At 39.9% G+C, this 25,941-nt stretch overlaps 1 protein-coding gene across 2 annotated transcripts in view; it reads left to right on the top strand.

Moving 5' to 3' along the window:
* wdr7 (WD repeat domain 7) overlaps positions 1 to 25,941 on the top strand; it is a 126,123-nt gene that overhangs the window by 53,392 nt on the left and 46,790 nt on the right. For both annotated transcript variants that reach the window (XM_008295957.1, XM_008295956.1), the window contains exon 19: positions 7,914 to 8,027. In XM_008295957.1, coding sequence (XP_008294179.1) covers positions 7,914 to 8,027 — 114 coding nt within the window. The remainder of the gene's footprint in view (positions 1 to 7,913; positions 8,028 to 25,941) is intronic.

Here is a 25,941-nt window from a genome sequence, read left to right as displayed (position 1 = left end):
AGAGGGAGGTTAAAGGGTCATTGAATTTGATCCGTGTGCTGCACAGCAGGACTGGAACAGGCGGTAAGATGACTCCCGCTGGTCCTGGAAATCCTGGAATATCACGGGAAGCTCACAGATGCGATTGAATCCTCTGGAGGAGGAGGAACCTCAACGCCGTTCATGAAGCATCGTTAAAAAAAAAAAAAAACAAGAATATATAATCACCGGAAAATTGGAACTCAGGCGTTGGACTTTTTGCTCCTTTTGAAACCGGGTGTTTATCTTGACTCCTAAATTAGTAAAATTCTCTTGACATCTGTCCTCCCGTTGGAGCTTTAGCTGGTTTATCGTTAGCGTTCGACGACATACAACACACCAGACAAAACATGAGTCTGTGTCACCTTATTCTACAGAAATATCTGCATTTTCTTGTTATTTCTGACAATTTAATAAACACAAATGTCGATTATGCTTGAGTAATTAAAACCCCAAGTAGCAGTTCTGGTTAAAAGCAGGAATAAAATGAAATGAACGGTTGCAAACATTCAGTCTTGGGTTTCCAGTGACTCCTGTAACTCTGACTTTTCTATGTTGGAATCATCGAAACACATGATTTCATAGCTTTGTTGGAAATATGACGAAATCTGCTTGGTCAAAAATATACATACAGCAGTTCTAATAGTTGGTTAATTGTCCTTTTGCCATTTTTTCATCTCAATGAGGCACTTTCAGTAGAAGCGTTTGTTAATATATGTGGTCCAGATCTTTTTATTGCTTTCCACACTGTATTACGGTAATCTGTAACTACTTCCTAGCTTCACAGCTAGCTGTTAGCATAGTCTTAGTGACTGTTAAACGAGATAAATTTACTGATTTGTTGCCATGCTATCTGTCACCACATCTTCAAAACAGCAGCTATTCTGATTCACTTTAGCTGCAAATGTGCTCGTCTGTCTCTCTGTGTAAACAATGGCCTCCAGTGCTGATTGGCTGTTACTTGTGACACGTAACCAATCACATAAAGTTGTAGGTGGACTCACTGAAACACATGATTTCATAGATTTTTTGGAAATATGACGAAATCTGCTGGGTCAAAAATATACATACAGCAGTTCTAATCGCTGGTTAACTGTCCTTTTGCCATTTTCATCTCAACTCGGTGCTTTTGGTAGCCGTCTACAAGCGTTTGTTCATATAGATGGTCCAGATCATGTTATGCTTTCCACACTGTATTACGGTAATCTGTAGCTACTTCCTAGCTTCGCAGCTAGCTGATAGCGTAATCTTAGCGACTGTTAAACGAGCTAAATTTACTGATTTGTGGCCGTGTTATCTGTCACCACATCTTCAAAACAGCAGCTACTCTAATTCACTTTAGCTGCAAATGTGCTCGTCTGTCTCTCTGTGTAAACAATGGCCTCCAGTGCTGATTGGCCGTTACTTGTGACACATAACCAATCATATGGAGCTGTGGGCGGGACTTTGCTGCATCAGAGCCATAGTAGCACATTTGATTTATTGCGGCGGTTGCTGCTTAGTAGAAATAACAATACCGGTAATCAGGAAAATGCCACATATCGGTCCATATCATCCGTGGTCTTGTTGTCTGACAGCACAGGACACCTCACCATCAACATTATGTCGGTTTTAGTGACGTGGCTGATGGCTGTATATGCTGCCGTCTACATTACAACGCCCCTCACACTCGGCTGTCCTCCTCGTGGGATGCTGAGTGTAACATAAGTGCAGTGATTGGACTTATTTCACGCTGTTGACACCGACATCAAATATCCACTCTGTGGTCCTCTGGAGCTGCTCTCTCCTGCAGCCCTCCAGCAGCAGAGTGGCCGCCGTTTGAAGAAAGACACCTGTATTTATCCATTAGCTTTTAGTGCCGAGAAAATGTCAGCGAGGCGAGCCGGCGACCGAGTCCCAGAGTCGCAGCGTGGGGCTGACTAGACAGCACACAGCAGTGGCCGTGGCTGACCTTTCAGCTCTCCTGGAAGTGTTTAAAAGGCTTTAACACAAAGGAAACAGGAGTTGTTAACCTCCACTCAGAGGGGAGGAGAGACGTAAACTGTCCTCACCGTCTCCATCATCACCCTGTGAGTCTAATTACCCGCTTTTCACCTGAACGGACAGGTTCAGCGTTTCAGGACGTAAGAAAAAAATAACGGTTAAAAAAAAATGATGGAATGCTTTAACCTTCAAAAACTGTAAAAAAAACCAAAGCAAAACATGAAAATAACAGCAAATATTTGTAAAGTAATTATATTTTAACAGTCGCACATTGTAAAAGAACAAATGACTAAACTAAAAAGAGTGATTTTATTTTTTTATTATTTATTATTATTGTCTTTAATTTAACAAAACTGTGCAAATCTGTAAAACAACATTAAAAAGTACTGTTTTTAAATTGTTAATAGACAAAGTTTTCTTTTGATTCATTTCAAAGATCACTTAAAAAAAAGTGTATTTTTTTACATTTAAATGTTATAAAAGAACAATTAAGCATTTGACAAACTATATATATATATACAACGCCAGGCCTACTGGTTTTATTTTAGTATGTATACGGTTCTGAGATTTTATTAGATATTGTCTGTACTTTAACCAAACTGTTAAAAAAATCTGTAAAAGAAATGATCTAAAATCTCTTACTCATTTTTAAATTCTTAATGTACGTCATTTGTCCCTTGAATAATGGCAAACATCTTAAATAATTATATTTTTGGAAGTTATTTAAGTACAGTAAAAATGGTGTAATCTTACTGTCAAATGTAAAAAAAAAAAAAAAGGAAATTAACAGATTTTTATTTATGTTATTTACAGTTCTGGCTTAAAAAAGCAATTATAAAAACCCAAATAAATGATATTTCATGGTATTCAACAAAATGGTGAAAATCTGTAAAGTTAAAACATTTTGACCTAGTTTTCAATTTTTAGTATAAATACTTTTTCTTTTAAATAATGGAAAATATGTGCAAAAATATTAATATTTTTTCTGATTTAAATGCAGTAAAAAAAAAAAAGATAATTAAAAAAAAAAGACGTTTTATAATAAAACATTGTAAAAGAAATAAAATACTAACTTATATTTGTGAAAATTCAGTCTTTATGTGGACGTTATTTACACTTCTGTTCTTTATTTTTATTTTTACAGTTGAAATGTAAATTAACACTTTATTTCTCAGATATTACTAGTGATTATCTTTAATTTAGCAAAACAGGAAAAATCTGTATAATAACAATAAATTGATTAAATAAATACATTTTAAAGCTGCTAAAGCTTATTGTTTTTACTGTGCGGTCTTTGCATTGTGTCTTCGTGTGAGATGAGATTCATCAACCTCGTGTTTGTTTGTTGAGAATCGAGTGGAAGCTTAAAGTGTGAACCGAACACAGGAATCAGTCAAACTGTGGCTGCAGGTTTCTAACAATGAGCTGGACATCCAGAGCTGCAGGGGGACGAGGAGGGAAGCTGGACGGAGGCAGGAAACACTTAAAGCTCCCATATTCACACACACAGTCGATTAAACAGAGCATTGTTGGGCCTCGCGCACGCTTGATCACACACAATTTGAAGGGTCACGACTGTGAATGTGTGAAGCAGCTGTTTCTTTGATCGCTGAGCAGCAGCCACCGTTTCCTCTCGCTCTCTTTTCTCCATGTTTAGCTGAGTGTCGATCGCCCGGTCGCTCGCTCTTTATCCCATCGTCGGCCGGCTGCTGTTGAAGATCCGCCTTCGCCTCCTCTTTGCCTTTTTTCTTTAACTTCGTCCAAAGAGGCCGAGGTTTTGTCTTTATGAGGTTTGACTTTGGCTGATATCGATGGAGATTGTTAGTGATCAATGGGAGCAATATCTTAAAAATTACATTCAAAATAACACAAACTCTGATGCAAAACTGTCCTCGAATACCTTTATTTATTATGTTTTACGCATTTAATTAAATAGGAAAGCCACATTTATTATTAAGTGCTGCTTTAATAGCAGCAGGAGCTGAACAAAAGTGATGAAGAGTTAAAACTAAACAAAATTAATTAGATAATTAGAACCAAGATCACAGCGTGGCGACTACAAAAGGAAAGATGAAGCTGAATCAAAGCCAAAAACAAGTTGATTAAATGTAATTTGTTGGGTAAAAGTTAAAACAATAAAAATAAAATAAATGAAATCGTAATTAGGCCGGAGAGATGAAATGATGTGTGGCAGCAAAGACATTTAATCAATAGCGACAAGAAGATTGTTTGATAGAATAGTAATGATGACGTTTAAGAGCAAAGCACTTTTAAAAAAAAAAAATTGCAATACAAACAACAAAAGTAAGACAATCAGAAGACAAAATTTATATAAAACAGAAAGAAGACAAGAATCAGAGAAGCAACAAAAGGAGAAAATACAGAATTTCTGTATATTTACACCATTTATTTGAGTCAAACAAAACAACAAAAGTACTGAAAATGCCTTAAAAGCACATTAGAGGAAAGAAAAGATGTGGATAGGCCTGATTAGAGTGAAAGAAAAAGAATAAAGGAAGAGAGTAAAACTGTCAAAACAAGAGTAAAATGGAAAATAAAAGGCGTACAATAGGTTTTAAAAGGTGATTTAAAGGACGACCTTGATTCTGCAGCCTGATCTCTTCAGGTGGACTCATTCCAAAACCTTCAATGTGATTATTATGATCTTAAAATGAGCAGAAAGCCAGTTTATGCAGATTTTTATTAACTTTTATTTGAATACAGCAGGACTTTTGATGTGTGTTTTAAAGATTAACGCTGGATCAGAAAGAACTCCCACGTCTCTGGCGGTTGGTTTTATATTAAAGGACAACGAGCTGAGGATTATTCCCAATTGTTAGCTGTTTATCTGAAGAGTTCTGCCATCACACGGTTAAAATAGAACTGTTCATTTAAGAGGTATGGCGGCGTGTCGTCTGCATACAAACAAAGAACCAAAAAGACGTGTTTCATTGGATCTTCCTCCTTGAAGAGTCACGAAGTTGAATGTTCTGATCATTTTATCGTTTGATTTGGTTTCAAATTAATCAAATATAATCCAAAAACTACATCTGAGTGTCACGTAATGAAGATTTAACACCGTAGAATAATATTATAATGAGCAGGTGGACGGCGTTCAATGGAAAAATTAAAATATGAATAATTCTGAAATCCTGTAAAAATAACACAAAACACTACAGAAGAAACTCACTTGCCTCATGTTCTATAAGAAGAGCTTCACAATAGAACAGTTAAATAATAGTTTTTTAGGTAAAACGTGCACAAATCAACACAGAAGCAGCGCTGAAGACGAGTTAGAAACGAAGTGGAAGCTGGACGAGGAGAACCCGCTGCGCTCTGAAGAACAGGAAGTGTGTGTTTTAAACAGCAGCCGAGGAGGAGGAGGTCCTGGAGGTTAACAAGGCATGCTGGGAGCGATGTGTCATGGCTGACATGACAAGCTTGACCTTGGAGTCGAGCAGAACGCCTCCTCCTCCTCCTCCTCCTCCTCCTCCTGCATCTCCATCGCTTCCATTCCCTTCCAGGACGGCTGAGCTGCTGGTTCTGATGTGATGTTTTTAAAAAAGGGTTCGTCGCTTTGTTTCAGGTTGCAGTGATCCGTCTGTGAAGCAGTCTTACACCAAACTGTAACGCTGCAGACGACACGATGCGTCTTCATTGGTCAGAAAATCTGCATCGTCAGAGAGGACAGTGGAGACATTTAGAAAAATCTGTAGAAACATCAAAATAAACAGGGAAAACATACAGAAGTTGATGTCGTCGTGTCGATTCAACAGCCGTTGAGTTGCGATGAAGCTCAGACAGGTTCAGCTTCAGTGTAATTATGTGATTTTATTCTCATTAACATTTAAATATTCAGCAAGAAAACCAACAAAAAACACAAAATCTGTGCTGTGTTTCTGCACAACCAGCAGAGCTTTGAGTGTTTTTCTCATCATGAATTACTCAATCAATTACAAACACACTCGACACATTTATGAGACTAATTCATTAAGCACTGTATTTATATTTATAGACCGTCCAGCGTGATGAAGAGCTTTAACGCCACTCAGCTCTCCACGTTTCACCGTTTTGAACAGGAACGAGGAATTTAAACTGGATTCATCTTTTATATCCAAACCTGAAACAATCTAGCATCACATTCAACCACTAAAACTACTTTTATTCTGTTCAGGAGTACAAATAAATACCTAAAATCTGACTTCTTCATCAAGAAATACTAATGTGCTTTACTGGTTTTTCAGGGTTTTTTTGTAAAATAGTAAATTTGAGAACTCCTGGATAACAATAATAATTATATCTTAGCATTAAAGCTATCAGTTTGGTTAAAGAGCTTCTACATTTTGGTTTTATTAACCTTTACAGGAACATAGGAGATGATTTTAGTTATAATCAATGCTGTTAGTTTAGGGCAGCTGTGGCTTAAACCTGACGTTGTTTGATTCATGTGTTACGCGCTGCATGTTGTGCATTAGCAGCCAAAATGTGTTTAAATACCAGAAAACTGTTCAAGAAAAATTAACTTATGTTTTTTTTACAGTGTAGGTGTGTTAATAAAAAAATAAACAGCAAAAATAAGTGTTTTAAAAGTTGATAACAGGTGTTTGTCTTCAGTAGATACGATTATAACGGTTATTTACTTCAATCAAGGAGATTTTTTAAAGATGGTTTAGAATTTTCCAGACATTCTCCTCGACACAGTTATGAAAATATTCCTCTGCTGCATCGTTTAAGGATGAAATACAAGTAAAAGCATCATTTAATCACAGATAGAAGTCACTGTATTCAGCTCGTGTGGCTAAACCTTATCAGAGTAAAGGAGTGAAATTACCCCGAAACCTGACTGGTGGCGTCATTTTGTCGTTATTTGTTATTGTTCAACTAAAAAAGCAGATTTGTGTTCCTGTGTGTCGACCTGCAGCCTGAAGCCTCTCTGTGTTTAGTTAAACGGCCATTTTTAACTCCAGTCGTGCATCAATATGAACCCAAACGCTAAAATGTGCTCGTTCATATTGAAGCTCTGATTTCAACACAAATGCAAAAACTGTGACGCTGAAAGAACGAATAAATTAGAGTTTATTTCCCAAGTCAGACGCAGATTTCTTTCTTTTCCTTCTCGGCTCGTCTTCAGTCACTAACTCAAAGTCCACAAATCGCTAATTGAAGCCCAAACGAGTGGCAGCGCCGTCGTGTCCGACCCGCTGTGGACCCGGCTCGGCTCTCTGCTCTCTGCTCGGCCTTTTGTTCAATCTCCCGGGACAGAAAGAGAAACATCAGTTATGTTTTAATTAAGCCCAATTAAGTTTTTATCACTTTAATGCTGGAGACGTGTAATCAAGCAGCGGGCGGCTATCGGCCTTCTGTCAGCGAGCGCCCGTGTGCACGTGTGCGATATGGAGTCATTAGGTGGAGGCGGCGTGTGAGCAGGTTAATTGGAACATGAAGCCCAGTGTTAACCAGGATTAATCAATGTAATTACACACGGCGTGATTACGGCTTCTTATTGGCGCGCTGACGTATGAAACCGTATCTGTTGGGTTTTTTTTTTTTTTTTCTTTCTGAACTGCCTGTAATTTCTAAAACGACGTATTTTTTTTCTCCAGCGGGGATGTTTGTGTGATCCATTAGGCGAGATTAGCCGTTACCTTTAGCCGCCTCATTCATTAGCGCGCCGTCATTCATTAGCCGCTAATGAAAAGCCACCGTTAATTGGCGATGGAGAGATAAGGGGCGAAATGAAAACACCACATGTAGAGAAGGGGCGGTGTGTCGCTGGTGCGCCGCCATTAATCGTCCAGATAACGAGGAGCCTTGATTAGCTGCTGAAGCAGGACGGTTGCTGTGATGAGCCGAACCGAGCAGCATCGTGATGTTTTGATGTTAAAATTCCCGTTTTCCTTCTTTGTCCTCAGCCGGGACGACCACCGAGCCCTCGCCGCCGGCCCCGCCCCCTCCAGAGGCCCAGCCAATAGAAACCAAGGCTCCCGAGGAGGAAATGGACGTCACCGACGACGACATCACAGCAGGTAGGAGCGTCGACAGAAGCTTTTGGTTTCTTGTTGGGATGTTCGGGATTCATCGGTTTTATTTTGTGTAATAAAACCCAAATCTGTGACGGCAGTGGACCCCAGTTGCATCATGGGTAATGTAGGTTAATGTAGGATCATTTCATCTGAAATCATCAGATTTTTACATTAATTTCTGCTCAACCTTCTCTGATCTCCCTGAAATATTTATAGCAGATATTTATAAAGATATTTGTGAAATTTAATCTTGATATATCAAATACTTTCCGAGATAATTTATTTTTAAATCAACCGTCCACCAACTTTCAGCAGCTTTTTTCTGAAATCTGAGGCTGTTTGAACAACAACATCTCAGGAACTATTAAAGATAAAAACCTGAAATCTTCTCTTTCATTTCTCATCATGTCACTGATTCAGAATCCGTAATATTGGACATGATTGGATATGAAGAAAAAAAATAGAGTTGTCGTGAAAAGTTCAATTTTTGAGCTTATATTAACAAAAAAACTGATAATCCAGAAGTCAACCAGTGATGTTTTCTGAACCACATGTAGCTGCAGGTCACAGTAATACAAAACTAAACATGTAGAATAGTTTAAATATTAAATTTTTGGTCACAAACATGAAAACAAAACGTTATTTTTATTGAACTTTCATAACTGATTGAGCAGGTTTGACAAGTTGTCGGACAAAAAGTAAAATATCAGTAGATAGCCTGATTTCAACTCCTCAAAAATCAGAGATTATCTGATCTACATGTCCAATATCACAGATTCTGAATCAGTGACATGATGAGAAATAACAGAGAAAGTTTAAGGTTTTTATCTTTAATAGTACTTCAGATGTTGTTCAAATGGACTCAAATTTCCGATAAAACCTGCTGAAAATGGGTTAACAGGTGATTTTTAAACAATTTTTTACCTCTGAAAGTATTTTAATATCAAGATAATATTTCACAGATACAATTTTAAAGAGTTAATGATAAAATCTGAGCTGGTCGAGCAGAAGGACTCTGATGATTTACGGTGGACCAAACCGGCTGGAATCACCGACCGAGCCTCTCCAAAGGCAGAAGCATCCTGTCGTCTGATCCGGCGTGAGGAGGTTTAAACCTTACGTCTTAAATCGACTCACGCTGTCACGATTCACCTTAAAGTTGCTCTGAAACGTCTCTGCGGTGCAAAACGAAGGAGCCTCATCTGGACACGAGAAGGAAACTCATCCATCATTCATCCGCTGCAGAATGCAGCTGTGGTGCTCTGGTGACTGTGGATGTGGGTTAAACACGACGGTGTGCGTTTCCAATCAGACTCACAGCTCCAGAGTGTGGCGGTAAAAGCAGTTCACTGTATCTGGCACGGTCAGGTGAGAAGCTGTGGTGAAGGCTGACACCTGTGCAGGTGGAGTCACACTCGCTGGTTTCCAGTCCATTTGTCTTTGTCGCGTTCCTCCGAATCTTTAACCGTGAAAGACATAAAAGCAGGTCGTCTGCACTCAGGTAGGAGCGCTTAAAACAGCAGATTCTATTTATTATTATTCATTACAGCGGCAGTTAGTCAGAGAAATATGAGCCTGAAGGGAAACTCCTGCAATAATCTGATGTGCAAATGCAAACACGAAGCCTGTGATGTTCTCTGGCTGTTCCTTGCATCACCTTCCTGCCTCCATCCTTCTCTCAGACCAGTCAATACCACAGATGTGTCTGACGATTTATCATTTCTCACAGCTCATTTTTCTCCTATTGACAGCGCTGCTCCTTTTGTTTTTTCTTCTTCTTCTTCCCTCCGTTCAGCCTCTGCAGCATTAAATCCGTTAGCAGACGCCTCGAACGCCGACAGTCTGAGCTGCTCGGCTGAGGAGGGAAAACTTCTCAGCCGTTGTTTCGCCGCCTTGTTGCGTGAATCCGGCTTTAACGACGTTTAATTCTGCACAATTTAGGCTTAAATATAAATGGAACATCCTTCTGCTGCTTCATATTTAAAGCTGGAAACAACTTGTTGTCCTGCTCAACCCGAACTACGTCCACAGCGCTGTGCTACTGCTAAAGATTAGCATTCTGCTATATTTGAAAGCAACGGCTCTGAATCGTTTGTAGTTTCTTTGATTTAACTGCAAACGTCTTGGGTGGTGCTGAGCCCAGGATGCAGTGATGGTGCCCCATGTGCTGCCACTTACAATCGGTGACCCCGAACAAAAAGAAAAATCAAAAACCTACCCGCTTTATGACACGATCCAAATCAAAAATATCAAAACTGGCTTTCTTAGCTGCTTAGAGGTGGTTGTTGTTGTTGTTGTTGTTGTTGTTGTTGTTGTTGTTGTTGTTGTTGTTGGGATTGGGAGAGAAACTCTGCAGCTAAAATGTCCGACGAGTTTAACAGTGGCCATTTTTCAAATTTGTTTTTGTTCAGATAGAAAAATATAAAATTCTATCTTTATAACAACAACATTCAGTCTGACAGGAACTGATATTTTCATTATTGAGTAATATATATTTTTAACTAATCAGTTAATTGTTTAGCCTGAACTCCAACATGTTCGTGACCGACTGACGAAACAAATCGTGTTTGAAACTGAAACGCATCAGAGCCGAGCTACAGCGTTTTAAAATGAAATAAGTTTACGGGAAATAACGACGCCGATAGACTGATTATTGGAAAAATTCTGAATATCCGACTGTGATAAATCCAAGTTCCAGCGACAGAAGACAGCGACTAGTCTCACTGAAGTAGCTACAACTGGAGAATAAATGACAGACTGATTGATGATTGATTGGTTCTATGTTAAAAGAAGTCCTAGAAATTAAAAATGCTTCCTTTCTTGTCCACCTTTTCACACTTTAAACTCTTTATTTATTTATCAAGCATCCAGAAATCTCTGTTTTTAGCTTCTCAATGAGAAGAATCACTTTTTCTTTTTGTTCAGTCAGATTCTTGTCCACCGTCTGACTCACAGCGATATGTTCGTTAGCGTTTCAGTGTTAATTAATCTCCTGCTCACCTGCCTCGTGTTACAGATGTTTATTAGACATTATATATTATGTAAAATATCAGCTTTCTGGGCTTTTGTTTGGGTGAAATAGTAACGTGAGGTTCTGTTGACGTTTATCTGCTGCCTTATTATGAACTAAACTGACAGATGACAGATAAACATAAATACCTGCACCAGCTGTAAGAAGAGCCTCGAATGAATCAGCTCAAATAGAAAAAGAAGAAGTTAAAATCATACATTTATGAAGGGAAACATGTACACATCTGTCCATGTTTAAATTCCATAATCAGATTAAACAGCTTTAATTGATCAAACCACATTAAACCCAATAATAAAAGCATCACACCGGACTGAGCCGGACTCGTCAGCATCAGGACCGACGTGACGAGCCACGGATCCAGCAGCACGGAGCGTCGTCCAGGAAGCTCGGTTAAAGTTAGTTTCAGGTATTTGTCTAAAGGGAGTCTTTGTTCGAACGCGAGACAGAAAAGAGGACGAACGAGCAGAAAGAGACAAAGAGGGGAGAAAAAAAAGATGTCGACAGCCACAGAATCACTTGGCTGCAGGCTGTTTCCACGGCGATAGACTCATCACATCAGTCTGCTGCCGTCTCCCCCGTCGCACAAAGACACACACACACACACACACACACACACACACACACTCTCTCTGAGCTGAGGATGTGCAGGTGACAACATTTGTTGCTCGGTGCCACAGCTGCAAAACCTCCCAGACCAGAGCTCTGATATAAACCTGAGTGTGTGTGTGTGTGTGTTGTAATTATGTCCGTGGCAGTGTCAGGGGATGTCATTAGGACACACACACACACACACACACACACACACACACACACACACACACACACACACACACACACACACACACTTGAATCATTGGATGTCTGTCGGTGACATTTTTGCTGGAAGCACACGTTACAGTTAAAGCGTTAGACGCCGCCGACATAAACGAGAGACGCTGATTGTAGGAACAGTTTCCTGTTTTGTGTTTCTCTGGGAATCAACTTCAAGTGTGAGAACATTTATATCTGCAGGAGTTTGTATAAAAACCTGAGTTTCACTCTCAGCAGGTTGTTTGTTTTTCTCGCTTTGAATTTTGATTCCGTTTAAACAACAACATCTGAGAAAGTATTGAAGATTAAAAAACCTGAAAGTTTCTCATCATGTCGCTGATTTTAAATTCAGAAACCCCCAAACTGTTCTACCTGCATCAGATAATCTACCAGTATTCTAGTTTCAGTGCTGCAATTTAATAAAGGTATTGATTGTATTATATGTGTCCACCAACACAAAGGCAACAGAATACCGACTAAGTTAAACATGTTGCCGTGGAATCTGCTTCAGGTGTTCATGGTGCTCAGATGATGAATCCCAACGACTTAAAGCCATTTTCATTTATTAATATTTTAGCTTTTGTTCTGCAGCTTGTCAAACCTGTTCAATCAGTTGTGAAAGTTCAACCTTTTCCTCACTTTTCTCACCAAGAATTTCAAAATAAAAGCATTCTACATGTTTAGTTTTGTATTGTTGTGACCTGCAGCTACATGTGGTTCAGGAAATATCACCAGTTGACTTCTGCTTTATGAATTCTTTTGTTAATTTGAGCTTTCAAACGTTTCAGGTTTTTATCTTTAATTGTTCCTCAGATGTTGTTGTTCCTGAAGTTAAACGTGAGAACAAAAAACCTGCTGAAAGTGTCAGATACCGTTTTAAATATTCGTAGTTTATGACTTAAAGAACAGCTTTTAATTGAATCAAAGGTGGTCGAGCAGAAGGTTCCTGATGGTTTGAGATGAAATAAAACAATAATGTACAAATTTTAGCATCACATATGTTTTACTGCATAAGTAATATCCATTATTACATTATATTAAAGAAATAAACTGTCATTTAGTTTGAACATTTAAACCTTCATTAGCAGATTATTGCCCATAATTCTGAGTTGCTTTCTACAGTTAAACTCTTTCTGTAGACCGACAGGTTGTTCATGCATGGATGTGGCTAATTCCTGGATCAGTCACAGCAGCCATTATTTAGTTCATGTGTCATACAAGGAAAAACAACATGTTTCCATCAACAGAGCAAAAACGTCAAATGTTCTCTAACTCCAGCTTTACAAATGTGAGCATTTCATCATTTTGCATCAGTTTCCGCTGACTTTGACTTGGTCATTAGAGCAGCCTCCTTTAAGCGTGGGTCGTATCAGTGGAACAGTGACGTGGTTCCACACTAGAGGGAAGGCTGCCTCCACCGGCACACCTCTGGTGGAGGCAGCTTTCCTCGGGGAGGTCAGAGGTCGCCGTTGGACTCAACCCCATCGACCTCCTCCACCGTCTTCACCGAGCTGCTCTCTGTCTGCTTCAGGATTCCTGCAGACGACAGCAGCTCCTTCTTTAACAATCACAGTTTTCACAACACTAAAGACGTAAGATTCATGAATTCCTGAGCTGACTGGATGAATCAGATGATCTCACAGCGTCTGCATCGTCCCTTGTAAATAAATAATGTCTCAGCTGATCCAAAATGTGCCTGAATGGAGTCAACACCAGCTTTGGTTTTAGTATTTCTACGTCAGCTCCTCTCTCTGTTTGTTTGGAGGAAAATAAACGCCACTCTCAAGTCACGTTGTAAAGGAGACGCCATTTTGGATTTTAATCATGTCATGTGGTCGAGTTAAATCTGTTAGAATCCCACTTTTTTTTAAGACAGTTTTGCATGTTAGAAGCTTCACACCAAAGTGATTTGGTTGGTTTTCGGAAAAATGTCCTGGTTTGAGTTAAAATACAACACTTTCTCCTCCATTTTCTGGGTTGCCGTGGTGACCAGACTTCATCCAGAAGACCAGAGTTATATATAAATATCACACTTTGTTGGAGGCGTTAACACGTCAGGAGCTCGGTTCAGTTTAGGCACCAAAATGATTTGGTTATCTTTAGAAAAACATGTCACGGGTTTGGAAAAAAGTCCTGGTTTTTGGCTAAAATACGATCCTTCTGGTACGTGTTTGAAGCATCGCCTCCATTTTCTGGGTTGCCATGGTGACCAGACTTCATCCAGAAGACCAGAGTTATATATAAAAGTCACAGTTGTTCGACACTTTAACATGTTAGAAGTTTAGGCACCAAAATTATTTGGTTAGAGTTCGATAAAATGTCCTGGTTTGGGTTAAAATACGACTCTTTTTTTCTACATGTTTGAAGCATCGCCTCCAGTTTCTGGGTTGCCATGGTGACACATCCCGCCCCGTGTGATTGGTTTCCTGTGATTCATGTCTCCTTCAGGATTTCTGCAGACAACATCATCTGATTCTTCTACAACTGTAGTTTTTACAACATGAAACAACGTTCTAAAGTATTTTGTTTTTAGATTTCCTGCATCATTTCTTGTAAATTCAGGATCATCTCAGACAACTAAACGTGCAGTCGAGTCCACACAAGTTTCATGAATTCTACATCAGGTCTGTTTGTTGAGATGAAGGAAACGTAAACAGAAGACGGAGGGATTTCTCTCTTCCCCTTTGCCTGCCTCACCTCAGCGTCTCTCTCCCGCTGCGAGGGGTCGCCGGGGGTCGGAGGTCGGAGGTCGCGCTGACCCTCACCTCCCCGCGTCATTAGCCCGGCCGTGATTTGGTTAGCTGAAACGCCAGCCTCCGTCGCTAATCTAATACCCGAGGCCTGGAGGTCGTTTGGGTCAGATCACATTTCTCCTCAGAACAGATTGAACTTATGGAGAGATAAATGTTGTGAGCCGCCACTCCGAACGCTCTGATTGTTTCGGATGATTGCGTTTCTGCCGAGTTACACGGCGAGGGACCCAGCTGGTGTATGGCGATATTATTGTATTACAGGTACAGGAGTGGAGCTATTGTCCGAATGTTAATAATGTACAGGAATGCATTTCTGGTGGGTCTGGGACGAACACGGCTAAATCTAACACGGTGGTACAGTGTGGTGTCGTATACAGCGGTATCTTATGGACTAGCGTGGTGTGTGGTGTGTTACAGGAAGATACTGTACAGGGATGATCAGGAACAATTCTTTTTTGATGTTCATAGTTTGATTGATTGAGAGAAAGAAGGTCAGACATGTCAGAAAATGTACATTAACTATAGTAGCTGGTAGAAAAGGGAAGCTATTGTCCAAATGTTATGTGCAGGAATGTATTTCTGGTGACTCTTGGACAGAAACCAGAAAAATCTGACATCATAGTTTTGTGTGGTACAGTATGAACCAGAACATAGCTTAGCATAGCATAGCATAGCATAGCATGGTGTAGGACAGTTAGGTGGACTGTATGGTAAAACCTGGAGTGGAAGAGGATGTTATAGGAGCATACTGTATACCAGGGATCTCCAGCTCTGGTCCTCCTGAGCTGCTGTCCTGCAGGTTCTAGACGTTTCCGTCCTGCAACACACCTGACTCACATGAATGGATCTCCGACAGCTTGTTGTCAAGTTCCACATAAGTGAGCCACTCCAAGCCACAACTGCTATTTGCACTTCCATTTTGCACTAATGTACATATACCTTTTTCTACTAGATGTGTAAATTCTTGTATATATTTGTCTTATTATCTTGTTTTATTTTTATTAATATTTATTATATTTTATTCTTTTCTTTCTTTAGTTATTTTACTTCATTTTATTTTATTTTTTAATTTTCCTATTTCTATTATTCGTGCAAATTCCTAGGGCGACACCAACAGCCGAAACCAAATTCCTTGTATGTTGTGTCTGTACTTGGCCATTAAAGCTGATTCTGATTCTGATTCTGATTCTGAAGTGTGTTAATGATCCATTCATGTGAGTCCGGTGTGTTGCAGTACGGAAACGTCTAGAACCTGCAGGACAGTAGCTCATGAGGACTGGAGCTGGAGATCCCTGATGTAGAGGGATGTTAATGGTTGAATGTTAAATCATCAATTGATGTTAATTTGACTGAATACGCAGAAGAAGAAGAAGAAGAATGTCATTTTTGGACAAAACCTATGTTCTGCTGGTTTGTTAGATTTCGTATCTTTTTATATTAGTGCTTCGTTGTCGCTCCTTTTCAGCCGACCAATCGTGTATTAGATGGGGGCCTGTCACCATGGTAACCCGGAAAATGGAGGGGACGCTTCAAACATGAAGTGAAGGAGTCGTATTTTAATGGGATGTTTTTTCCAAAACTTAACCAAGCATCTGACATGTTCCCTAAACCGAACCACGTGGTTTTGACGTCTAAATAAAACCAGAACCAAAGTGAAAACTGAAAGTAAACGACAGAAACTCGATTCTGAGACTTTTCTATTTCATATTAACCACCTTTCCCACCACGTCACAGGTCATTAATTGTGTTTATTTCAAAACGAAATCCCCCAAAAACACAACTGAGAATGCAGTATGTGAAGACTGATCCGGTCTAATCAGTTATGATATATTCCCACAGTATTGCAGTATGTTGTTGTGTATTCACAGTATTGTGCAGTAAAACATGGCATCGTGCCTGATTACAGTAGGAACACACACCTGTCCTATGGTTGGATGGACAGTGTGATAATGTGCATGAATGGGGGGTTGGGCGGCGTGTGTGAGTGTGTGGTTGTGTTATTGTGTGTCGGGGGTTTATGAATGTGTCACAAAGATAAAGCGCTGGCCTTGGGGTGTGTGTTAGTGTGTGTGTGTGTGTATTACAGACCAGCAGCCTGCTAACTGACCGGCCGGCCGGTTTACCAGCTGGTTTTCTGGGTCGCCGTCCAGATTCCTGACCTGCTGTTTGATCACTAACTGAGTTCACAGCAGCTTGATTCTTGAGTGACCTCCTCACTGTCCTTCTGACTGATTTATGCTTTCGCTAACTGGTTTAAAAACAAACTTATTGGCTGCTTCGTCTCAACTCCCAGCCGTCGTAAATCTGCCGCAGCACCGTCCGCACATAACCGGTGACTGTAATCGTTTCGCTGTGTTTGTCCTCACGTTATTAAAACTAAAGGTCAGTTTGTGGTAGAGGAACAACATACCTGTTAGTCTCGGTTGTTTTCTCTCAAATCGTCCGTTAGAAAAAAGGCGGGAGTCGCTTCATGTTGTAGCCTCAAAATCCCAGTGAGGAGGAGGATGGGGCGGATGGACGGGTCAGAAATCATCACGTTTCTTCTGCTCAACCACCTTTGAGCTGCTTGAAACTTTGTTATCAATAACTATGGGTATTTAAAATGGCAACTGTGCCATTTTAGCTTTATATATCAAATCATTTCTGAGATATGTATTTTAAATTTGCCCGCTGATCCACTTCCAGGAGTTTATTTAAAAAATAAAAATTTCCCGCACATTGAAATTTGAGGCTGTTTAACGACAACATCTGAGGAACTATTAAACATAAAAACCTGATCTTTCCACTGTTGTTTGTCATCATGTCATTGATTCAGAATCTGTAGTATTGGACAAGTAGATCAAATAATCTCTGAATATGGGGCAGTTGAAAATGACAAAAAAGGTCGTCATGAAAATCTCCATCTTCGAGCTTAAATGAACAAAAAACGAATAATCCAGAAGTCAACCAGTGATGTTTTCTGACCCACATGTAGCTGCAGGTCACAATAATACAAAACTAAGCATGTAAAATCCTTTAAATGTGAAACACTTGGTGAGAAAAATGGGAAAAAAAGGTTATTTTTGTTGAACTTTCACAACTAATTGAGCGGGTTTGAGAAGTTGTAGAAACAGAAATGAAAAAAGTTCTTCTTATTGAACTCTTGGAACTTGAAAATGAGCTAAAAGTTGTGCTAAAAATGGGTTGATATGCAGAAAGTGTTTGAATGAATATCTTCAGAAATATCAATCCAAAATTTCAGGCAAATCCAAGCTGGTTGAGCAGAATTAAATTGGTAATTAGCTTTTTGCTTTTGAATTTCCTAATTTACAATCTATGCTTTAAGGTTACTTAATTCAAAACCTTCAGAATAAAATGTACTTTTGAATGACCCGAACTAATAATTCTGGCTCAAGTTTGTAATTTAATCTCTTTCAAATGACTTTATTAGTCTTATTTAATCTTTGAACTTGACTGAGCAGAGCAGTGGAGCTTTAGAGTCGCTAACTTTCTTCGTTCTCACCTCTTTTACAGATTTACATGATAGAATTGAGGCATTTTTGCTGTAATGGAAATTTAATTTATGTAAACTTATTTTTATTTGTGGCAGGATAGCTCATCTCCTCCGTCGGTGTGTTTTCGTCTCCTCTTCGCCGTCTCTTTTTTATCGCTGTCCATTACTTTCACTTTCTCCACTTTGGTCGTTGTGCTTCTCCTGCTTTGCTGTCAGCAGTGATTCAGCTCAGGACAATGGTTGAGTTCAGATGCTCCCGGATAATTCGTCTCTTCGCCGCTCGCGTCTGCTGGTCGTGAGTAATCAGGTCGGATTAGCTGTCAGACATCTTGAATTGATTCAATACTTCAGACTTGACGCGGTAAACTATAAATCTGTCATCAAGCTTTTCTCTTGTTTCTGGTCCGTTTCTTGGCTCTCTTAGCGTCTTATAGAAACTAAATGCTTCTTCGCCTCTCCACCAAACTGACATACAACTGATTTATTTCTAATGTTTCTGTATCTAGTAAGGAGGGAACAGAGAAGTGCAGTCTGGTCCACACACAGAGGCTTTATATTGATGTAGCTTCAACTGTTCACGTGTTACCGTCTTCTTCAGAAACTCAGAAACTTAAAACAGAAAAAAACGTCCAAGCAGCAAACCTACACAAGATAAGATGAAGATTGGCAGTTTTGAAGAAGGTAGTCCCGTCTGGTTTTCTTCCTGAATGTGCACATGTTAAACGGTTCCTTGCGCCTTGATTTTGCGGAACTGCTGCTGCATCCTGGGCTGAGCATCGCCCAACATGACCGAGTGAAGGAAGAAATACATTGATGAGATATTTCAGGTCTGAAACTGCAAGTCTACAATGCTCAAACCCAAATGAGACTACTCTTACATTTAAATTCTCCCTGTCACCACTTTTTTGGGGCACCGTTGCTGCATCCTGGGCTTTAGCTCCGCCCAAGACGGTGGATAAAAGAAATTCAAATGTGCCCGAGAGTTTTATTGAAGATATTTCAGGTCTGAAACTTCCAGTCTACAGTGCTCAACCCAAATGAGACTACTTTTGCATTTCAGTGCCCCTCGTCACCATTTTTCTGGGGCATCGTTGCTGCATCCTGGGCTTTAGCTGCACCCAAGACGATGGACAAAAGAAATTTGAATTTGGCAGGTAGTTTCTTTGAAGATGTTTTAGGTCTGATTATGTGAGGATACAGTGCTCAGACTTTAGACACCAAAGTGAGATAATTTTGCACGTTCACCTTCATGGTATCTATGCTATTCTATTTCTACAACGCAGATGGAACGCTAACATGAGCCGTTGAGCCACAATATTGAGAATGTCACCATGTTAAAATGTACTGGAATTGTCCTTTAAACAAAATGTTGATTATAAAAGTGGATTTCTTAAATCTAGATTTGAGTTTAATCTTAGAAACAAGTCGATCGGAAGGAGATTTTATTACCAAACCAGTGGCTCCAGGCTTCATAAAAACAAGAACAGTTAAAAAAAAAGGGACAAAACTAAAGTACATGGGACAGAATGCGTGTCGTAAGAACCCAGTTGTAGCTTTTGTTATGAAAACAACTCATAAAGTCTTGAGTTAATTCGTTAGAAGATGAGCTTTAAATGTAAATCGGTCATTTAAATTGTTAAATTGAGAAGTTTTTCGACAGTTTTTCTCTTTCTGTCTTTGTTTTCTTTTCTCTCCTCTCACTCTCAAGTCGTGACGCTTTTCATTTGCCGCCGGAGTTGGAAATCCAATTCTGTCACATATCTGTGATTCGGCGAGCGAGAGGAGAGTGTGACTAAGCGGCGGCGGCTTTAATAAAAACTAATTCCTCCCGTTATGAAGACGCGGCGTGACGGAGGCCGTCCACTGTCTCTGCATTAGAGAAATTAACATCCAGAGTCATTTATCAGGCCGCTCCATTAGCGGCACCAATGTGACAGCCGCAGAGTGCCGAAAATATTAGCTGTATTAAAAACCTGTCGGATGGTAAATTAAACTGCAAAACAAACACGTAACTGATAATGGAGGGTAAAAAAAAAAAACACGACCTCAGGCTTCCAATAAAGCTGCGCCTTCACGCAGGATTACTGAGATATGAAGTGCAGAAGAATTAATGCGATTGAAGGCAGAAGACGCTGATAGAACCGTCCTGGCTGATGTGTTCATCCTGCAGCCGCCTCCCACTTCTGCTGTGATGAAGCCTGATGAGGCACGTGGACGAGAAACACCGAAGATTAAATGTTGGAAAATGACAGCGATAAAATTATTCATGAGTCTCCAACAGTTGATGTGACGGAGGAGGAAAAGCCGGAGAGACCCAAAGCATGACTGGAAGTTCTGAAGTCTGGACGTTTTAAAAGCTTAAAATGAGCAACTTTTTGTAAAGAAACCAGAAGAACCTTTGGGGAAAACTTCATAAATGTTGCTGCAGACAATAAAAGACCCAACAAGCAAACAGGCCATTTCTGTTTCATCTGTTAAAAGATAAACCTCAGCAGCTGAACTTGGTGCCCAGCTCTAGTCCCGGCAGCGTTTTTATTTATTTGAAGCCTTTTAAAGGATCGGTAACACCAGGAAGTAGCACCACGCTCCAGTTGCAACGTGTTCTGGTTCAGTTCCGGCTCGGTTACATCTTGGTTTTGATGTCCACTGGAAATGCGTCTTCTGGCAATCAGCTGGATTAAAGATTAAAGATTTTTATTTTTGGTGTTACTGGTTTTAAATGTTGAACTACTTCACGCTGCCCGAATCTGTCTTTTGTGATACTTAAAGTTTGCAAACAAGACGCTAAACCAAAGTTTTGTTTTATGTTTTAACGTATCTTCAGTGCCTGTAAATAATATTCAACCCCTTCTTGGAAGTTTTCCCATTTTTTGGGCTTTTCGGCATTGAATCAAAGCCGTTTTAATTTTGCTTTGTTGGACAAGATTCAATTTTCTAACTGTAACTACACCATGAAGACAGAAGAACACTCTAAGCACAGTTCAATCCATCATTAAGGATTGGTTCGAACATAAAAAAAGAAAACGACTAATGATGGATGCCACCCAGACCCATATGACTCCCTCTGAAGGAATTACGAGCTTCAAACAATTGACGTTACTGCAGTCAGATGATCCATTTCACTAGCTGTGTAGCGCCGCATTAATTTAGACAAGTCCCTTTAAAGGTGCTGAAAGAGTCGTTTTTTGTAAATTTTTGTCTCATTAAGTTCGGTGTTGCAAAACAAGTAAAAGGAGAAACCTTTTGAGAGGGTCAACACTTTCCATAGCTGCTGTATGTTTAGGTTTATTCAACTCTATGAAATATGAACCAACCAGGACAGAATTACCAACGTATGATAGATGGTGTCGACCTTTCTGAAGCTTGGCGACCCACCGACTGCAGGACTGTTTGGTAGCTGACAAGCAAACTCACTAACCGATACCATTTCGTAGTTTCCACAAAGCTTCCATAGTTGGTGACCGTATACAACTCTCTGCACACAAAGCACGGCTACCGGCCATGCAGCACAAATTAACAAGTTTTGTTCTCTGTACGTATTTCATAACGTTTGTACCTTTATTCCAAACCGTCGCTCATGTTCTTGTTAAACATTTGCAGTTTTCTGACTTGTTTTAAACAAGAAACGTCTCCACATATAAATGATGTCTCCATTGTGGTGCACATGGAGGCGTTTGCAAATCTGCCATCTTGGGGTTCCTTAAGAGACAACAAAAAACAAGAATCGGCCGAGTCCAGTTAGCAAGTTAGCCCTGTCTGTGAAGATTCTCAGTCATCCAGGTCATGGTTGTTCTCGTAGTTTAGTTGTAGAAACTGGACTCGCTTGAGTTCCTTGAAGACGTTTCATCCAAGAGGCTTCATCAGCTCTGACTGACTGGTTGGGAGTTCCACATCCTGATATCCTGAAGGAGACATTCACACCTGAGTTTGGGTTTAACTGGGGGTTTGTTTGCAGTCGAACTGATGAAGCCTGTTGGATTTCGATTAATCTACGAGAACAAGTTAGCAGTCTTCACAATTAGCAGTTAGCTAGTTAGCATGCTTGCTAGCTGCTGCTGTTGGGTTGGTTATTGGGACCATGGATTCACGTATCGCTGTGCACCATCGTCTCCATGTTCATGACTTGCAGTAAACCGTGTTTCTATTGTGGAACGGTTTTAAAATTAGAATTATTTATACATGTCACAGCAATAAACTTTAAACCTTCCTCCGTGTTGGACTCTGTAGTCGGTCAGCGGTCTAAATTTTCAAGTTGAACCTAAATGTTCCTCCGTCAGCACGTTGACAGTTGGTGGGATTCCATTTAAATAGGACGTTTCTGAGGATTTTTCCATTTTTAATGCTTGTGTGACCGACGCTGAAGTTTCAGATCATCCCGTTTGCATAATAATGTAAACTGGAGAAATAACACCGGTCCTGTAATATCTAAATAACGCCACAGCTGCTCCTTAGAGTCTAAAACAGGCTTTAATATGTTTCTAGGAACATTTAATGCGTTTTCATGGCACAAGATGAACACTTTTCTTTGTGAAACAGTGATTTTTGGTGAGTCTTAAGAGAGAAATAATCCAGAAACCGACTATGATCAGAGGATGTGGACGCTGGCCTCCGTCTGGTCTTCCTGTCTCAGCAGCTGGTGTCCGGCTGTTTGCGGTATCTGCCTCGGACCCTCCTGACCTCGTCCATGCGCTCTAATTGAGGCTCGGTGTTCCCGCTGAGCTCCGATAGCTCCTCTGTCTGTGTCTTAAGACGCTAAAATACACTTAACCTTCAGATGGACTCGGGCTGCTTGGAAGGGCAGCCACCGTTTCGGGACTCGAATCTTTTTTCTCTATCAACTTAATTGTGTTTTCAATTATTTCCCCCAGATTTTCTGTCTCCTGACATTTGCTGTAAGGACGCCGTTTCCCCCGACAACAGCAGCCACCGCCGCTCTTTTGTTTTATGGAACTTTAGTCTCGATGCAGAGAAACGAACCCGTAACTTCTTGGATATTCTTTTTTTTTTGTTGTTGTCTAAATCTTTTCTCCCACCACCGCTTCCCTCCTTCGTTCTCACACCGGCTTCCTGCTGCTATCGATCGCCTCCCCCGGTCCCCGGTGATCAGGTTTTACCAGTCTCCCATTGATTACCAATGGAGGCAGGGCCGAGGTGCATGATGGGAAGACGGCGGGGCTCATTTCCTCCACCGAAATAAATAAACAAATGCCAGCATTTTATACAGTTTCTATCATCGCTGAGACATGAATACATAAACATCGTGCAGTTTTATTACTGATCTTTCTTTATTATTAATATTTGCAGCAACTGACAATTCGTTCCTGTTCAGCAGACTTGTCGTCCTATAGAAATAACATCTACATTCATAACTGACTGAATAAAGAGACTTTTATCAGATTAATTCAGATTTTTCAAACTTTTTACAGTCAAAACGGTTCATATGGAAGAAACTGTGGATGAGAAATATCTAAATATATGTATTTAATTTAATTTCAGATCGTCTGCAGCATGGCAGCAGTTTCCTCCGTTCAGTCTTGAGGAACTTTCAGAAACCTTCGTCTACGTCAAGATTTAAACTGTCTAGTTCTGAAAACTTTATTCAAAACTGATTTTACCAAAGATAAATGAAGACGCTTCATTATGTGGACGACAGCAGACTGATTAAATTTTAGGTGATGTGGAAAACACCAATAGTTTCCTTCCTTCCTTCCTTCTTTTGCTTGTTCTTCCTTCGTTTTCTTTCTTTCTTTCTTTCTTTCTTTCTTTCTTTCTTTCTCTCTTCCTTTCTTTCTTTCTTTCTTTCTTTCTTTCTTTCTTTCTTTCTTTCTTTCTTTCTTCGTTTCTTTCTTTCTTTCTTTCTTTCTTTCTTTCTTTCTTTCATTTCTTTCCTTCCTTCCTTCTTTTGTTTGTTCTTCCTTCGTTTCTTTCTCTCTTCCTTTCTTTCTTTCTTTCTTTCTTTTGTTATTCCTTCGTTTCTTTCTTTCTTTCTTTCTTTCTTTCTTTCTTTCTTCCTTTCCTTCCTTCATTTCTTTCCTTCCTTCCTTCCTACCTTCCTTCCTTCCTTCCTCCCTCCCTTCCTTTTGTTTCCTTCCTTCCTTCCTTCCTTGGTGATTTTCTCCATTCTTTCCCATCATCCATTCTTCCTGCATTTAAAACAACATGAACCAACAGTCTCGTCATTCACTGAACCAAACTTGTTTTGTTTAAAAGTCAGAAAAGTGCAAATCTAAACTATAAAAATGGAGCAGAAACCTCTTATGTACAAGTTTATCTATGAAAACAATGATGCAGCTCATTTAGTTCATCAACAACAAACACAGGAAGTGATGCTGAACATCTGGATGGTGCCGAACTTCTGCTAAACACAGATACAAGGTTCAGGATAGAAGGTGAGAAAAATGTCCAAGTCCTGTTAATTTAAATTAAATTAAGAAGCTTTCAGACACTTTGATGTAGTTTAATTTATTCTCTGTTACATTCACAGGCTCTGGATTTGGAGATATGTTGGTAATAATCAGTCAAACTCCTCTTTAAAGCCATAAAAACCGTCTTTCTGAAAATGGACCGCTGTTAGAACCTGATTGCAGCAGAAACCCAGAAAAATCACTGCACACTTTGTCCAATCATCCTCCGTTTATCTGTCTCCTCGTTTAGACTCTCTGACTTCTTGGCTCCTTTTTTCTTTCTACTTTCTCTTTTGTCTTTTCTTTTTCATGCCGTCCTCTTTGTTCTCTTTATTTCTTCTCTCCGTCGTTACGCTCATCTATCATCGTCTGTTATCGAGTCATTTAGGGGAAGAAAAATCTTTACATTACGTCAAATTACAAACTGAGCTGATGTCAGTCGTTCCGGCAGCGCAGGTTAAACACCGAGTCTGGGATAATTAAAACTAAGAGGCTGATGTTTGCTCCTCGTCCTGCTGAAGCAAAGCCTCTCCTTAAAGGTTACCGCTTTCCTTCTGCTCTCTGACATTTCGCCCGTTTCTCTTTTAAACGCTGTAATTCGCTGCGACTCCACAGGTTGCTGCATTACGCCGTCCTGCCCTTCTTTTAATACATTCCTTCCCTCGCCGATAATGTCATTTCGGCCGGAGAGGCTTTTTATCTTGATCCATTTCTGGGTTTTTTTTTTTTATGAAGATGTAGCCGAGCGGAGCGGGGGAGCCCGTCGCCCCTCTTTAGCTTATTGCGTTACGTTTGGGAGCAGCTCGGCCAACAAATAGGATTTAGATGCAATGTCGTTACAATAGATCGGCCGGTCGCGAAGGAAGCCGATCGATTGGCTTCAAGGATCAATCGGAGAGTCAGCAGGTACGCAGACGGAGACGCTACCTGTCCGCGCCGAGCCTCACCTGTCAGGAGGCATCAGGGTTTAGCACCTCCACATCCAACGCTGGTTTAATTCAGTTACTCATCATCTGTGCAAACTTCAGGGAAATGAAGAGTCTCTGTTGTAAAGGGTGAAAAAATAACGTCTGTAAAATAATATTTAAAATAAAATAAAGCTGATTTAAATACAGTCACACAGTGAAACATCAAGTTACAGTTTATAGAAGCATAGACGTTTAATCTGGATGTTATTTACAGTTTAAAAAACATTTTATTATATTCTTTATTTATGTAGCGCCTTTAAAACAAGCTGCTCTGACAGTCACAACAACACAGACGTCAGTCAAATAGAATAAATAATAGAAATGATGATATTGAGTTAAGTTAATAATGAGGTAGATTATGACGCATAATAAACAAAGGAACTCGGCAGTCGAAGAATAAAAATAAAAGTTAGAAATTAGGAATCAAAAATTAAAGAATTAAAATATTTTATTCTTTT

This window comes from Stegastes partitus, unplaced genomic scaffold (genome assembly GCF_000690725.1).
Source record: "Stegastes partitus isolate 25-593 unplaced genomic scaffold, Stegastes_partitus-1.0.2 Scaffold1091, whole genome shotgun sequence".
Classification (NCBI taxonomy): Eukaryota; Metazoa; Chordata; class Actinopteri; family Pomacentridae; genus Stegastes; species Stegastes partitus.
Note: the sequence above shows the minus strand (reverse complement) of the source record. Positions and strands in the feature narration are given on the sequence as shown.